Source organism: Marmota marmota, unplaced genomic scaffold (assembly GCF_001458135.2).
Source record: "Marmota marmota marmota unplaced genomic scaffold, marMar, whole genome shotgun sequence".
In the NCBI taxonomy this organism is placed as follows: domain Eukaryota; kingdom Metazoa; phylum Chordata; class Mammalia; order Rodentia; family Sciuridae; genus Marmota; species Marmota marmota.
In genome coordinates, this window is record NW_026000026.1 from 14,960,136 (window position 1) to 14,976,616 (window position 16,481).

Below are 16,481 nucleotides of genomic sequence, written 5' to 3' on the forward strand. Positions count from 1 at the left end.
CTGCATCCTGTGCTGGAGTGTTTCTTAACTCGCCAACACACCAGCCCCACGTGGGGACCTAACTGCTGCCTACTCTGGGACAGAGTATTTGCCTCTCGATAAATAAGGAGGCAGGTTAGAGAAATAGCATGTTTGGAACCAGAGTTGGGTCAAGCCATACTGTTACCCCTTGAGGAGTCTGGCCTCGCTTGTAGGAGCTTCTGGAATAAAATGCTCAGTTACCACTCAGATCTGAGATTAAGAATTGCATTACGTGTTTCCAGAAAACAAGGCAATTTCTGATACGATCTTTTTATAAAGATTCCTATCTTCTTTCCCTCTGTTCTGTGGATTATTTGACAACAAAATTTTTAAGAGATGGATTCCACCTGGCTCCCACCATCAAGTCCTGATGCAGGGCTTGGGACTGATGACCTGCCTTAGAATCCCATCTTTACTGTTTTGCTGGTTGTGTCCTTGGGTAAGCTGTTCCACTTTTCTGTGCCTCTTTTTCTTCCTAGGGGCCATACTACTACTTCATTAAGGATACCTGAAAATTAAATGAGATTATGTGTTGCGTGTACTTGACAGGTATGGCTACCCCACAGGCACATTCGGGAGTTATTGGCTACCACTGAAAGATTCAAGGCCAGTCAGTCCTGAAAATCATCTTGTTCCTCAAGGACTGAAACAGTGACATGTTGCCCCTACCACCATGTATGATTACATCCTCTCCCCTTGGTACATGATGCAGTCTAGGTGCACCTGGTCTTTGGGGGCAGCCAGCTCAACGTTTGCCACAGTACCCCTCCCAGGCTCTCCTGGAGGAGGGAGGCTTTGGCCATGCCTATGAGTAGGAAACCTAAGAGTCTTTATCCAAACTCTGTGGGGGCTGGGGATATAGTTCAGTTGGTAGAGTGCCTGTCTCGAATGCACAAAGCCCTGGGTTCAATCCCCAGCAACACCAAAAAAAAAAAAACAAAAAAACTCTACGCACACTCATCCTTACAGGGATTTTTATTAAGACCCAGTCATGCATACTAAAATTACATATTTTTTTCACCACTTTGACTTAGAAAAATGCACTAGAAAAATAAACTTTTGGTCAAAACAAATGCTGAAGTAGATGAAGCCACCACCATGTGTCCCCACACTCGAAGCTACACTGAATTTCAGGTTGAAGCAAGGAATGCAACCAGTGGCTAAAATGATAACCCAACCTAGTTAGGAAATTAACCCAGCTCCCAACAGAGTGGTATCAGAGGCATATCCACAAGAGCCCAGAACTTACTACCTGACTACACAGGCTGCCTTCTTGAGAGTTCTCTTGAAAACAAGCTAAACTGAAAACCAGTAAATGCATCCCAATCATCTCCATCCACGAGTCATACCGGACCTTCCCATGAAGCAAGCTCCTGCTAAGTGGGAATATTTGATGATGTTTGTTTCTTGCATTTCAAGCAAACCATTTCTAAGTCAAGAGAGCAGAAAGGAATTTAGATTTTCAAAGTTAACAGCTGCCAATGCTCAGGGGTGCTAGCAGGTTGACAGTCTTCCTGAGCATCTCCAAGCTGTCACGGCTGCAGGAAGGCCACACATTAGTTGACATGTCCCTTCCTGAACGAAAGGAGGTTTCATAGGAAAACCTGGAAAGCTGACAACTTTAAAATGAGGTATTGTAATAATGCCACAATGGCTGCCAAATGAAAAAGAAACCCCATGACTAATCTGAAAATAGCATTTATAAACAATAAGTCTTGAATTCAGGGGAAATGCCTCCTACCACACCAGCAGGATGAAATGGAAGAATCCATAGCCCCTTCTGTAGTCCCACGCAGGAAAGCCAGTGTGCGAAGCCAGGGTTGCATTTTTGGCTGTTTCCAGAGATTTCATCTGTTTCTCTCCATAAAGGTAGACTATGTTTCTAGGAAGAATGGGGAATGGGGGAAGAGAAAACTCCCATTGTCCCAAGCTAACAAATTTGTTTTGGAAGCTTTACCAATACATTCAGACCCAAATTTCCTAAAAACCCAGATAGCAGTAAAAGCGGGTTGTCACTGTGGCAGTGAAGCCTGCCAGATGCCAGAAACAGGTTTGGCATTCAGAGTAGAGGTCTCCTGGGTCATGATGATTCAGGGGTGTTCAATGGCTTGTTCAAGGACACATACGTGGCAAGATGTAGCTGGAACTCAATCCTCCTAATTTCTATCCCTGTCCCTTCCCGATATCTCCCTACCTGTAACCAGGGGAAAGTTCATGCCTGGTGTTTGAACCAAAGTTCCCTGAAGGAAGGCTCTTGCCCCAGTCCTCAGGTGTCTCCACCACAAAGCCAGGCCTGCTGTGCCCAGCTGGTTGCCCGCCTGCTCTGCCTTGCTTTTCACCAGGGAGGTCCTGGATTTACAGCTTGCTTCCCATTCCCTGAGGTGCCAAGACCATTTGATCTCTCTGGAGCCAGCAGGATGCCCAGCAGCTCCAGGAGGCAGGCAGAACTAGGTCAATGCCTCTCGCCTGAGGGGAAAGGCTGGGAAAACAGGCAACATCCCTTCCTGCCTCTGAACTATTTCTCCAGGTGAGCCTGGCCATCCAGCGTTTAGTCATGTAGACAAGGGCCACTGGCCAGGAACATGATGCAGGGGCCAAGTGTTCATCCGTCCCTCCGTCTAGCTGTTTCTGTGTGCGTCCCCCACTTCACACACACACATTCTCTTCTCTCTGGGACCCAAGGGAGTCTAACCAACTTCCACCTGGGCCTCTGCATTCTGAACCATGCCCTTCAGCCATTCCACTGAAGCCTAGGTCTTTCAGCAATGCTGGTGACATCGCTTTCACCCACTGGTAGCCAGTGGTGTACGTTTTGACACTTCCAGCTCAGCCAGGACCTTAGAGGATTCAGGGTTAGTGTCTATGGTGGAAAGAACTTTCCATGGAATTGGCATTAATGAGGTAAGTAAATTAATCTCCACCAACTTATGCATTTCTGAAAGTGCTGTAAACTTGAATAGCTTAGTAATAGAAGACCTTGGAATTTCAGAGGCTGTTTCTCTCCCTCAGGAAACTGTCTGCTTTGCCTGCTTATTCTCATAAATGTACAGAGAAGGTACAGGCACAACAAATAGTACTTGCCACTACTTGACATCTTGATCACATATGAAAGGAAACAGGTCAGAAACCATCAGATGAACCACCTAATTTGATGGCTGGGCTAAGGTCGAAGTCTTGACAGGAAGGTTCTAAAATGCTGAAATACAGAACTGCCATTCAGGGCAACTGGTCCTCCCACACCAGAAAGACAATCTTCAGTGGGCCTGGGAGGGCAGAGGCCCCATTGGTGACCCAGCAACAACCTGCCCATGTGTGTATGTTTTCAGGGATGAGATTTAAGAAATCCAAGTACTAAAACCACTGTAGCTGAGTTTACAATATCCTACCCAGATTTCAGGATGGAAGGAATTCCTACAACATTCAGGCCACCTCACACAAGCCATCCTTTTAACCATCACTACAAAAAAGAAGTTGGGTCACTGAGTCCTAGGAATGCACATACTAGCTTCTTTAAAGACAGGACCAGATGGCGCTAATTCTCCATGGAAAGGTCTGTTCGTATCGATAAAAACCAGGATGTGACCAACACTATCTGATAGCCATCTCTCCAGGAAGATAACCTACCAGTAGCTAAACCAAATACCAGAACCTCAGTGCCAAAAGGGCCCTTTGACATGATTTCATCCAGCCTCATAAATGAGAAAGCTGAGACCCACGGGGGCCTGAGTCTTGTGTACAGTCACACAGTCACATACCTGGAGCCCAGGTCTCTTGATTCCTAGTCCAAAATTCTTTAGCTTCACAAGCCTAGAATCCAGTGTTTTACACTGAGCAAGATCATATACTTTTAAGACCTGGTCTGACTCAACTGAGAACCAGGGCTAAGGCTTTATAGGTTTGGGAGATGTTTCTATTGCAAGATTCAACCAGTGAATCCCAGGGAGGCTTTGAAGTCTCTGGCTTCTCAATTTGATCAGGAAGAAGTGCCTAGATCCTGGTGCTCCCCTAGTGCAGGCAAGGTGCTTTCCAAACCCAGTGACAGCCACCGGGAACTGGACCTGGAATAGGAAGTTTCCTGATTGGCGGCGGGTTTACAGCAAGAGTTCTTGTAAAAGGCAGACTCCCAAAGCTTTGCATGGCCTCCTTGAAAAGTTCAGCCAAGTTTGTTTCAGAAGAGTAGTGCTGACTGGACACTTGTGTTGTCTTTTCCTGGAATTGGGATCAAAGTGACTTTTTCTTACTTCCGGGATGCCTAAGAACTAGATACAACTTCAAGTGTGAATGTGTGGGGGTCACTGGGGAAACTTTCCCTGTCATCCCTGGAATAATCCAAGTAACCAAAGGCTCACCCCAAGCTGGGCTCACCTTCAAAGGTCTCCAGACGGTTCCTCATGCTGCTCTTTCATTACAAGGAGCAAGACTGAGGCCTCAGACTGTAAGTTCTAAAGACGAAGGGAAAAGATTTAAACATGGCGACACTCCCGGGGGACTGACTAGTAGCAGGAGTACAGCTGTGACTTCACCGCCCGCATGGAGTCGTCGCACTGCACATCTGAGGCCAGTCCTTCGGACAGTAGTGCCTGGCCCAGGATGCTGTCACAGGTGGGGACAGGTTGGCAGAACTCTTTCACGAAGTCGTCCTCTGAGGCCAGGAGCACGGCACTCCAGCTGGCAGTGTCCAGCTCCCCCGCTGTGCCCCCATACTCCTTGGGGAGGATGTTTCTTGGGAGGTTTGTGTGAAGAGAGTTCAGGTCAGACCCGTGGAGGAAGAACTAACAGGGAGTGAAATTAAAAGGACACACATTCTTAGGTCAATCAGTAATGCAGCAATCCCTTTCGTGGTAGGTGCTCAAATAATACGTGTTGAATGAAGAAAGATTAATTGCAACTTTACTCAGTTCCTCGGCCAAGAAGCCTGGAGTACCCCTAATTCTCTTCTCTGTATACCACACACCCTGTTGGTAGGCCTTCCAGATCCATCCAGGGTCCAACCACTTGGCTACATCCTCAGTGGTTCCAGGCCTCCAGCACCTCTCCCTGGAGTCCCACATTAGCCTCCTACCTATCTCTCTGCTCTCACTCTTGTCCCCATAGGATTTCAGTGAGGGCTGACATGTCACTCCTCCACACCCTTCTGGCACTCCCTCTCGAACCAGTCAGAGGCCCCTCATGACCTGGCCTATTACTTCTCCAACTCCTCCTCTGATCATTCCTCAGCCCCAGTCACACCAGCCTCCAAGCTGCTCCTTCAGCTATGCTGGCCACCTGCTTGTCTGAAAGGCTGACGCCTCACCTGTCAAGTCTTTGCGCAAACATTGACTTCTCAATGGGGCCACCTCCTCAATGCAGCCACCTCTAATACCCTATTGGACACTGCGATCCCCCTTCACACTTACTACCTCCTTTCTGTGGTCTACTTTTGTCTGAAGCACTTCTCCCATTTGAACACTGGGTAACATGTGTGATCCATTATCTGGGTGTCTCTTTCAAGTGTGAGCTTCTTAGGGGAAGGGATTTGTGTCATTTTGTTCATTCTGCACAGAGTAGTTGATTGATAAATAGTTTTGAATGAATAAGTGAATACACGAGGGAGAAAAAACAACATCATGTGCCACAAATAAGAGCATTTCATAGACGTAAAAGACCTGTGTGAAGGCTATGTAGGTTCAGGTTCCAAACAGAATCTTCAGGAACCAACACAGGTTGCGCCCATGCAAGGAGGCCACTAAATCAGTAGCTTATATCAGCCTAGCTATGCATCAGGATTACCTAGGGAAATTTAAAAACCCATATCCCTGGGCTTCACCCCTGAGCTGATAAAATAGGGAAAGAGCTAGATCTGGAGTTTAAGTTCCCTCTTTTGCAACCCTGGGGTTCTCCATCTGTATATGCTTTCTTTTTGAAAAAGAGTATAAAATTGAGGACCTAGTCTTTAGAGAGAGTGACTACCACGTTCCTAGGTCCAGGCCATTTCAATCAGTGGTCCTGGGAAAGGTGAAGAGAAAAAGGGCTCTTCAGGGTCAGAAAGGAAGACTCGTCCTTTAGTTTATCTTTTATTTTTTTGTTCTATTGAGGATTAAACTCGGGCCATTGCACACACTATGCAAGTGCTCAACCACTGAGCTGCATCCCCAGTTCCTTTTATTTTAATACAGGGTCATGCTAAATTGCCCAGGTGGATCTTGAACTTGTGATCCTCCTGCCTCAGCATCTCAAGTAACATTTATCCCAGCCAGACCACGATCTCAGTTTACTCAGGAGAACAAGGCAGGAGGGTTGTAAATCTGAGGTCATAATGAGACCCTATCTCAAAATCAAAAGGGCTGGGAGTGCAGCTCAGTAGTAGAGTACCCCTGAGTTCAGTCCTCACTATTGTGAAAGAAAGAATGGAGGAAAGAACAAAGGAAGACATATTTTTGGGGGGAGGGGGTAACTGGGAATTGAACTGAGGGTGCTTTGCCACTGAGCCCCATCCCCAGTCTTTTTCATTTTTCATTTTGAGATAGGATCTCACTATGTTGCTGAGGCTAGCTTCCCTCCTGAGTCACTGGGATTAAAGGTGTGTAAGATCTAGCCCCTTCTTAATTAAGAATTAAGCTAAAACCCCACATAGCTCAAAAACCTTGAATTGCTTCAAAAACTGCACAGTAAGACATCAAATTAGGTAAACAGAAAGGCTGAAACAGCTTTTTTTTGTCTTTGAGACAAGGTCTCACTATGTTGTCCAGATTGGCCTCAAACTCCTGGGTTTAAGTGATCCTCCTGCCTCAGCCTCCTGAGTTGCTAGGATTACAGGTGTACATCACAGCACACAGCAAATGACCCTTAGTTCTTAAGCAATCTGCCCAGTTACTCTCTTTGGCTCCTCTCTTTCCACATCCTCTCACGTATAAAATGCAACATTGGCTTACAATGTCTAAGATACGAGATCAAAAGGCTAAGGGTTTACATAGCAGAGAGGACACTTATGGTAAAAATTCTGACTTCTGCTCTTTTCTGACAAATATTATCATCTTATAATTTCATCTTTCCCTTATAAAAAAGACTGTTCATTTATATTCATCTGTACTCTCAGACTTTCCAAGTTAGTTCCAAGGCAAAAAGAATTAAGTACTAGCTGTCACAAGCAAATCCAAGGAGGAAAAAGATGAAAGCATCAAAAGCCACAAGGATTGTCACTTACTCTGTTTGCTATTTTCTCCTTCAGAAATGGTTTTATGATGGCAAAAATGCCTTTAAATATCCGAGGTTCATTTACTACATGGACTGCTTTTATCCGAATGGGAAACCCATCCTGTTGGGGGAGGGAAAAGAGTGTTAGAACATCTGCAGTGACTGTAAACTGTCCCTTCCACAGCCACACTCCCTGATTCAACCTCTACGTTCAGCCCCACATCAGTCTGGTTACATTCTCAGGGTCTCTGCAAAGACAGAAGGGCGTGGGGGAGAGGGTTGCTAAATAGGAAGGATAAGCCTTTGTGAAAGTCTCTCTTGGAAGCCAAAATTGGGTCAGAAAAGAGACAAACAGGCAGAGTGGCTCCTCTTATGGGCAGCAAAGATCTGCATCTACACAGATGGAGCTGGCACACATCAAGAGTCCTGGGTCAGAGCTGCCCTAAGCATATTTCTCAGGGAGCATTAGATACAGAAAAGGATTCCATGGCAGGTGAGTCTGGTAAGTCAGTAGACTAGAATAGACAGGTTTCTGTGACCACAGTTCCCTGCTCAGCCTTTAATACAGAGATGTTGGTGGTGAAATTCATAAGAGAGGGATGTGCTATTCCACATTACCAAACCTGTTTAGCCCTGGGACTTCTGTCCGCTCTGGAAGATTTTTGTTTGTTTTTGTGGTACTGGAGATGAAACCCAGGGCCTTGCAAAACTGACCAAGCACTCTACCACTAAGCGACACCCTTAGCCCTTTTTATTTGACTTTGAGACAGTGTCTTAAGTTGCCCAGGCTGGCCTCAAAACCCATGATCCTCCTGCCTTAGCCTCCTAGTAGCTGGGATTATAGGCGTGCACCACCACACCAGGCTGGAGGAGTTTAAAATACCAGGAAAACACTGATTCACTCTACCCTGACACTGAATGTAGTAGACATGGGAACAGAGCAGAGGGCTGGGGTGTGGCTTGTGGTTCTGTGCTTGCCTGGCATGCGCAAAGACCTTGGTTCTGTCTAAGCACTACAAAAGCAAAAAACAGAAACAGAGTGGAAGCAAAGAAAAGCCAGAGTACTGGCTCAAAGCTAGAAATAAGATTTACAATTATGTCAAAAAGTGGTCTTAAACACACTTGTGAATTCGGTGAGAGGTGATGCTGTGACCACTGGTGCCCACAGTTCACAGGGGCAGCATCTGCAGCACTCTAGGACTTGGGTCAGAATGAACAAGGAATCCAAATCTGTCCCAGTTGTGACCCTCTGGCCAGACTCTATCCTCTCTAGGTCTCAGTTTCCCCGTCTATCAAAAAAGGAAAAAGAATTCTTGACTAATACAGAAGATTCCTCAAAGGACTGAATGGGTGATAACGGTTGTAACAGCCCTTTGTGAACTGTTAAATATGTATGGAAGGGGCCTTCCAGGCCCTAGCAATTTGGGTTCCAAAACGTGAAGCCTGAAGTGTGAGACCTCTGATCAAAACACAGTCCCACAGAACCCCAGGTCCCAGTTCCACAAAGGAATGAAGAGGTTCCAGCCCCTAAGGCAGGACAATTTATTTTGTGTTTTAGGAAAATTCCTTCTTTGCCATTTGCACACATATGTGCACATGTGCACACACAAAGGCAGAAAGCAGCTGCCTGTTTTTGATTCTTGCCCAAACTGTGATCTTGTCTAGATAGAAGGTACCTTCTCCTCAAATGACTGGAGACCCTGAGGAAGCCATGAAAAATGGCTGGTGACTTCCCACTGCAGGTGGGAAGTGGGGTTTGTGAATCCCAAGAGACCTGCATGAAGGGCCCTGGGGAAAGTCAAAGCAACCACAGAAGGGGCACACGGCAAACGGGCCATACCTGGAGGATGCCAATCACCTTTTTGGCTATAAAAGGGCCAAAATGAGACGCTTTTGATAAGCTCACTCCTTTGTAGTCTGCAAGAATTACAATTCCATTCACCTGGGTTTCTTCAGACTGAATGAGTTTTTCTAACGTCAGGTATATGGCTCGGATGTTTTCAGTAATTGGATAGTTGCTTGGTATCCATCTGTCTGAAGTTATAAGAGAATAAGGAACAATAGGTTATAGAAATGAACACGAACAAGTGATGAGAAAAGATTTATCTCTGTCTATTAAAAAAAACCTGCTGTCTCAAATGGAAAGAATGAGATTTGTGTGGCCATGATGCTACTTAGGTTATAAGTGGGCTTTACGCAGTAGCTGATATTTCTTTTTTTTTTAAATATTTCTTTTAAATGTTGATGGACCTTTATTTTATTCATTTATTTTACATGTGGTGCCGAGACTAGAACCCAGTGCCTCGTACTAGGCAAGTGCTCTACCACCGAGCCACGTCAGACGGAGTAGCTAATGTTTCTTACTCCAAACCCAGTGGTGCATTCAGAAATGGAAATGCAGTTGAGCATTAAGGTTAAAAGCATGCCCTCTGAAGTCTCACCACCTGGGGATCGGAACCTGACTGCCTGTGTGGCCTCGAGCAGGCTGTCTTCTTCCCCTGGGCCTCTCTGCCTCCTCCAAGTAGAAGAGAACAATGACACCACCTTCATGGACACCTATGCTTCTCACCATCAGGTATTTCCCCTTATCTTCATAACACCATCCTGATTTTCCTTGGGGAGACACCTCTTTCCACTCTTGCCATGCAACTTGCATAGAACTGCTGTGACTCCTGACTCCAGAGGTGAAAAAGTGCCTGGGCACTGATTTGCCATCTGGTGTTAGATCCTCCTGGCCACAGTGTGGTCAAAGCCAGGTCACACAAATCCCGGGAGTCTCAATTCCAGCACCTTGACCCTTGAGAAGGGGATACTCTTTCCTCCCTCTTACAGTACTCTGGCTGTGAGCTCAAGATGCAGGAGTCCCATGAGGCCAGAGCTGGCCTGAGAATGAAGTCCACGCTGAGGTCAGTGGAGATGGAGACAGATTTCCAGTGCTGCTGTTTGACCCGGCTGTGCCCTAATGTCAGTTATCTGAGAAAATGAGTTTTGTTTTGTTTGTTTTAGCTGACCTAAGATGGCTTTCTGTCACTTGCCACCCAAAAAGTGAGTCCTAACTTCTGTACCACCTACAGGAGATGTCGTGGGGATGGGAAATGATGCTGCATTGCAGAAGACCCTGCATCCAAGGGTCCAGGGCAGATGTTTCTTTAATACTTTAATACTTCCCACATATTCAACAATTCTTTCTTCCCTTCGGGAAAAAGCTAAAAATGACAGCATTTGTGATTATTAACCACTATTCTCAAGAAAATTCCACCAAAACCTGTGTGCCCCTTTCTTAGAATGATAAAACTTCACGTTTACCACCAATGAGACATGTAAGATGTGCAAAATTCTTAAGAAAATTCTTTGTATAAAAATTGTGCCAGTGTGCTGTTTTGTGTTGCTGCCAGTTAAACCTGCCTCTGCATTTCCGGATGCCATCTTTTGAATCACATATGTCCCCGAAGAGCTTATAAAAGGGCAAAGCCAAAACCCAGCTGAGAAGAGAACTTAGTGTCTCTGCTACCTTCTGAGAAGCTGGGTCAGTAGGGAGGGGTCCAGGTCTGCTCCACCCACATGGGAAGGTATTCATCTCACCAGCAAAGGGCAGGAACCACTGTGGCAAGGTGCAACCAGTGTGGTAATATCTGCCATTTTGTAATATCCTTACCCATTGAGCACAGAGGAGCAGCAGAAAAGCCTACTGGCTGGTTTCTAGGTCTCCTGGTGCCCTGAAATCTGCACTGCATTGCTTATTTTAAAATAAACACCTCTAATTTCAGAAAGTGCCTACCAGTGCAGGTACAGCCATTAACACGTGCCTGGTTCATAGTAAGGGCCAAAAAGAAAGATCTAGTTTCAGAGAGATTTTGGTAAATGATGAAGGGAACAGAGAAGTGGGGCTTAATGGCAGAGGAAGTGCAGGGAGGTGCTGCTCCCATCAGATGTCCCTTGAAGAGGCGTTTGTACACACCGGGCTGCCAGTCTGTTTGCACTTCCTGGCTCACTCGGGAAGAACACTGCAATCTATCTTTCCCTTTTTTTCTGAGCAGTGCTCTGATGGAAAATGTTGAGGCTGTGGGTGGGGTGGGGAACACGCCTCCATGACAGTGCATTTGGCATCATGGGAGAGAACAGGATTAAGGATTAGAAGGCTGGAGTTCTAGCACCCCCTAGTCACTGTGTCCAAAGCTCGGAATGTTCCAAATGCTTCTTCAGGAAGTCGGCAGGGAACTGCCCCCAACTGCTAACTTCTGTGCCAATGAAATAAGAAGAATAAAAATGGGCAGAAAAGTTTTTTGGCTTTCTCTCTTTCCCAATCTATAAATTGCTGCATAACTGTTTGAATAGTAAAGTTAATATGGAGAACTAGACAATAGTGCCAACAAAGGATAATGTGTGTCTACTTTTGGGTCTACTCACACATTTTTTTGTACGATGTCAAAGAAAATGAACTTTTAAAAAAAGTAATGTACCCTGATGATCACTATGAAGTGCTAAGATTTAAAAAATGACTCTTGGGGCTTTGATGTGGCTCAGGGGCACAGCACTGGTCTAGCATGCATGAGGCACTACGCTCCATCTCCATCACTGCAAAAATAAAAATAAAGTGGACCTTGTCAAGGCTTCACAAAGCAGAGGAAAGGAGGGAGGACGAGGGATGGGGAAGGCTCCTTTTCACGAGTCTGCCCACTCCTCAACCTGTCAATGATATCTGTGCCTTGGCCACTCAAAGAGGAGTGGCAGGGGCTCCTGGCAGCTCTGCTCGTATCCTCTGACCAGAGGCAGACCCCTCAACCCAGCATATTCTCCCCCACTGGAAATCTAGAATTTGCACTGAGGGGTGTGAACTGGGTGGCCAGGTGATCCTCATTGCTGAGAGATGTCAGTTAGCCTTGTGCACAAAGGCAGCAAGCACTGGTCTACAGAAAAGAAAGGTAAAGAGGATATGCCAGAGGTAGCATAAACATGTGGCCAGGGGATATGCAGGCAGAGGTGGGTCATCTTAGACTGGCTCTTACTGTAGGACCTGGTGAGAGCTTATGCACCTCATGCCCTCTAGGTCTAGATGAGACCCACAACTCCCTTGACCAAGTTCTCCCTTCTGTCTTTAGTTAGAGTAGGTTTTTATTATCTGCAATCAAAATCAAAAGAGGCTCAACTAACAGAGGGGAAAAGGGACTAGGAGAAGGCAAGGTGCAGGGCAAGCTCAGCAACCACACCCATGTCCCGTGGCAGTCTGGGGAAATACCTGGACGGATGCAGAGGATGTGGCAGCCCCTGGGGTCAGTGTGGGGCAGCACAGTAAGGAACCCAGAACTGAGCACATCTTTTAGGGCCGATGGCTTCAGGTTACTGAAGACTTCGGGCCAGCTCCTGCGGCAGCTGTGGTAGTTGACCAGGAGCTGCAGGGCCCGGTCGTAGTCAAACTTGCGGGCTCGGAGGAAGCGCAGCAGGAAGGCGTCCTCAAGGGATGTGCTCAGGTTGGGGTACTCCTTCCGCACCATGTCCCGGAGGGCCTGAACATCCCGAAGTCTCCACTCCGGCTTCTCCTGCAGCTCTTCCCGGGCTTTGGTGACCAGTTCTTCTGTCAGTGAGCACACGTAACCGGGGGGCTCGGGTGGTGGTGGCAGTTCATTTTCAGAGAGCGAGGCCACAGAAGGGCTGGTTCTCAGAGAGTCACTTTCTTCTGACATTAGCTACCAAGGTCCCTGCTGACACAGAAGCCCAAGCAAAGTTAGGAAAGCTCAGCACTGCTAATTTCGAAGCCCAGGAAGCAAGATGTGGGAATAGTAGTATTTTTTTTTTTTCAGAGCCCAATAACCTCAGGGGCAGTGGTTCTCAAAGAGGAAAGAAACTGACCTAAATCATGGGCCCAGGTCCAACGCAGACCCATGCAGTCAGAATCTCCTCGCAGGCACCCTGGCAGCTGTGGCTGAATACATGCACTCCTCCCCACATACCACGGACTTCTGTGTCAGTGTGTGAACAGGTGCTAAACCACACTCATCTTACATAAAAGTAAGTTAAAACAAATTGGAGCCAAGCACGGTGGTGCACACCTGTAATCTCAGCATCTTGAGGCAGTAGAATGGCAAATTTGAGGTCAGCCTGGGCAACTTAGTGAGACATTATCTCATAATTTAAAAAAAATTAAAAAGGGCTCAGGACGTAGTTCAGTGATAGTACAACCCTGGGTTTAATTCCCAGTACCACCCCCCACACACATACACACACATACACCAAAAATAAAAAGTAAAGCAAAAACATTACAATCCACACTGGCAAAATAAACAACAGATACTTTGGAATACTGGCAGGAGTGTAAACTGATGTAGTCCCTTTAAAGGGCAGTTTATTAGTATGTATTAAATTTAAAATCACATATAACTCAGCAATTCCATTTCTGGAATGCATATATATGTGTAAAATAATGCATTCACATGTCTATTTTAAGTATTGATTAAAATGACAGATGACTGTAAATATCTTTACTGAACATCAGGAACTAGATTAAATAAAAAATAAAATACTTCTTCAGTCATGAAAAGGAATTATCAGATCTTCATGAACTGACATATTATGGAAAAAGGAGGCTGAGAACAGTATGCAAAAAATAATCACATTATGTCTTTAAAATATATACCCATATACACTTGTGAATGCACAGAAATTTTCTGGAAGGATATAAAAAATTGTGTTACCAATGGTTACTTTGAGGGAAGAGATCTGGACAACTGGACAATTAAGATGAGAACGTTTACTGTACTGTTTACTTTTTAAAAAAATATATACTCATTTAACACATTGTGGAGACTGTGATATGGGCTGGTAGATCTACTGCTGCGGAAATATACTTGTCAAATGGCTCCAGGTGCTGTCCCTCTGGATCCATCAGCCACACTTCCCACAGACCACCCTCAGCTGTGACTGAGTGACACATGGAATCCTTTATCTGCCACAGTCATTGCTTCCAACTGGACATGCACTGCATATCCCATCTCTAGACTCTAATGTCTGCTTCTCAGAAAATCTGAATTAACACATTATTACATGAAAGAAAAAAATAGCAGACTGAAATATTCTGGGAATAAGGTAAACACAAGTCTGACCAGTTCTAAAGTTCAACTCTTGTCCATAGGCCACCATTGATCCTCCAATGCAAGCTCAACAAGGAAATCAGGGAACCTCTCACAGGTTCTTCCACATACCCCTAAGGTCCTAACTGCACCTGGCTGGACTCCCTCCAGTCCACTACAGCCAGAGTGACCAAGCAGGTCACTCCCTCCAAAACTGAGATATGCCACTCCATCTCTTGCATTCCAACCTCCAGCTTCTTTCACTCCTCCACAAAGGTGTGTTCCAGCCTGTGCAAACCCTGATCTCTCGCACTGGCATGCTCTTGCTCCGGTTCCTCATCTGACCCACATCAATTCACCCTTAAGTCTCAATTAGATGATAATTCACTCAGTCAATGGTTACCAAGCATTTATGATGTACCAGACCCTCTTACAGGCATATAGAAGTAAATGAAGAAAGAATTCTGCTCTGCTGAGCTTAGATTCTAGAGAAGATAGAGAAGACTATGAGCATAACCAATCATACAGTCTATACATCGTGATGAATGTTGTGAAGAAAACAAAGCAGGGAAGTTGGCTGCATGTACCTTGGGCAGATGCTGCAATTTTGAATAGGGTAGTCAGGGAAGGCCTCATCTAGCTGATGGAGGAGGTGAAGGAGCAAGCCATGCATATCTGGGGGAGGGGGGGACAACTGTGAAGCTGGAGGCAGGAATCTGCCTGGCTCTTTTGAGCAACAGCAAATAAGCAAGGTGAGGAACACTAGCAGATGAATTCAGGGGCTTACTGGGCCCCAGGGGCCAAGGCTTTGTAGAACTATAAGAACTCTTCCATTCTGAGTGAAGCGGGGGGATGGAGGTCTTTGAGTGTTGTGATCTGTTTTATAGTTTAAAGGGGTCACTCTACTGTTTTAAGAATGTAGAGGGTGAGGATAGAAACAGACCAGAAAGGCTACTGAAATATCCAGTTGGGTGAAGATTGTGGCTTTAACCAATCAGCCTTCACTGACCCCAGGCCAGGTTGGGTGCCCCCTGCAGGAGCTCTTTGGCACAGTACTTCTCACTCTGTTGTCATTGTCTGTAGGCAATTTATGGTTGGTATCATGTCTGTCTTGTTCATCACTATAAACACAACACTTAACATGGTATGAGAGAGTCTGCACTCCATAAATATTTGTTGAATGAGTTTAATGTGCTTAGCAGAGGTATGCTGAGCAAGAAATGAACAGTTCCAGCTTTGCAGAACCCACTTGGGGTTCCAATAGTTGTCTGCAAACCCAATCCAGGGCATACCTGAGAGGCACACTGTAGTGCTCACAGGCTACAGACCCAAAGCCCTCTCCAGCCTCACCTCCCACCTCTCCCCTGCCAGTCAAAACAAACTACTGGCCCACAATTCTTCACACACTTTGATGCACTGATATCCCCTCCCTGGAATTTCCTTTCCTTATCTGTTCCCAATCACAACTCATCACCTTTGAAGCCCAGCTGCAACATCATGGCCTCTGTGAAGCCTTCCCTGACTTCCTCAGGGTGAATCCCTGAGTTTTCCACAGCACTGCAGTCCAATGTCACAAGTGTTTACATGAAATTCCTGAGTCTGTTTCACTATGCATTATCAAATAATTACTGATTACCTATCGTATGTGTCAGGCACTGTGCTAGGTACACAGCAACAAACACTAAAATTCTTTTGTGTTTTACCCTATATCAAGCACTATGTTTGGCACTTGTTTTCTCAATTTTATTTATTTATTTATTTATTTTTTATTTATTTTTTGCCAGTGCTGGGTATGCATCACTGGGCTACATCCCCAGCCTTTTATTTACTCCTCACAATATTTGTTATGTATATTATTACTGTTCCTATTTTACAGACTGTCCCCAAGAATCCACGAGGGCAGAGAACCTGCCTGCCATGATCACCGCTATCCCCTTGGCTGCGTACACGTCAGAGCTCGGTAAACATCAGGGGAAGACAGATGCTAAGTGATGTGCTCAAGGGTGGCAGGAGGAAGTGTCAAGTCCCACCCTGGTCTCTCATCCCTACCCTCCACCGGGTGCTTCATTTTAATCTCCAGGGCCTCGACAGTGGCTCAGTAAGTCTGCTAAATGATGGATGGACGTAGGGATGGGATGCAAACACCAGCTGCTGAGGTGAAGCAGGAATCTTCCCCACCTGGAGCCCATCATTTTGTGGAGCATCACCTTCCTCGCCACCCCA

The 16,481-nt window shown here is 45.8% G+C and overlaps 1 protein-coding gene across 7 annotated transcripts in view; it reads right to left on the bottom strand.

The window, feature by feature from the left end:
* Window positions 1-978: 978 nt before the first annotated feature.
* The window catches only part of Ttpal (alpha tocopherol transfer protein like), a 34,760-nt gene continuing 19,257 nt past the window's right edge, over window positions 979-16,481 (bottom strand). For 4 of the 7 annotated variants that reach the window (XM_048810900.1, XM_015480190.2, XM_015480183.2 and 1 more), the window contains 4 exons: window positions 12,431-12,890; window positions 9,035-9,228; window positions 7,205-7,315; window positions 979-4,793 (listed from right to left, as the gene is read on the bottom strand). In XM_048810900.1, coding sequence (XP_048666857.1) covers window positions 4,515-4,793; window positions 7,205-7,315; window positions 9,035-9,228; window positions 12,431-12,875 — 1,029 coding nt within the window. In that variant the 5' untranslated portion in view covers window positions 12,876-12,890 and the 3' untranslated portion in view covers window positions 979-4,514. Of the gene's footprint in view, window positions 4,794-7,204; window positions 7,316-9,034; window positions 9,229-12,430; window positions 12,894-16,481 lie in introns of all 7 variants that reach the window. The other 3 variants (XM_015480197.2, XM_015480202.2, XM_015480207.2) reach the window with 2 other exon arrangements.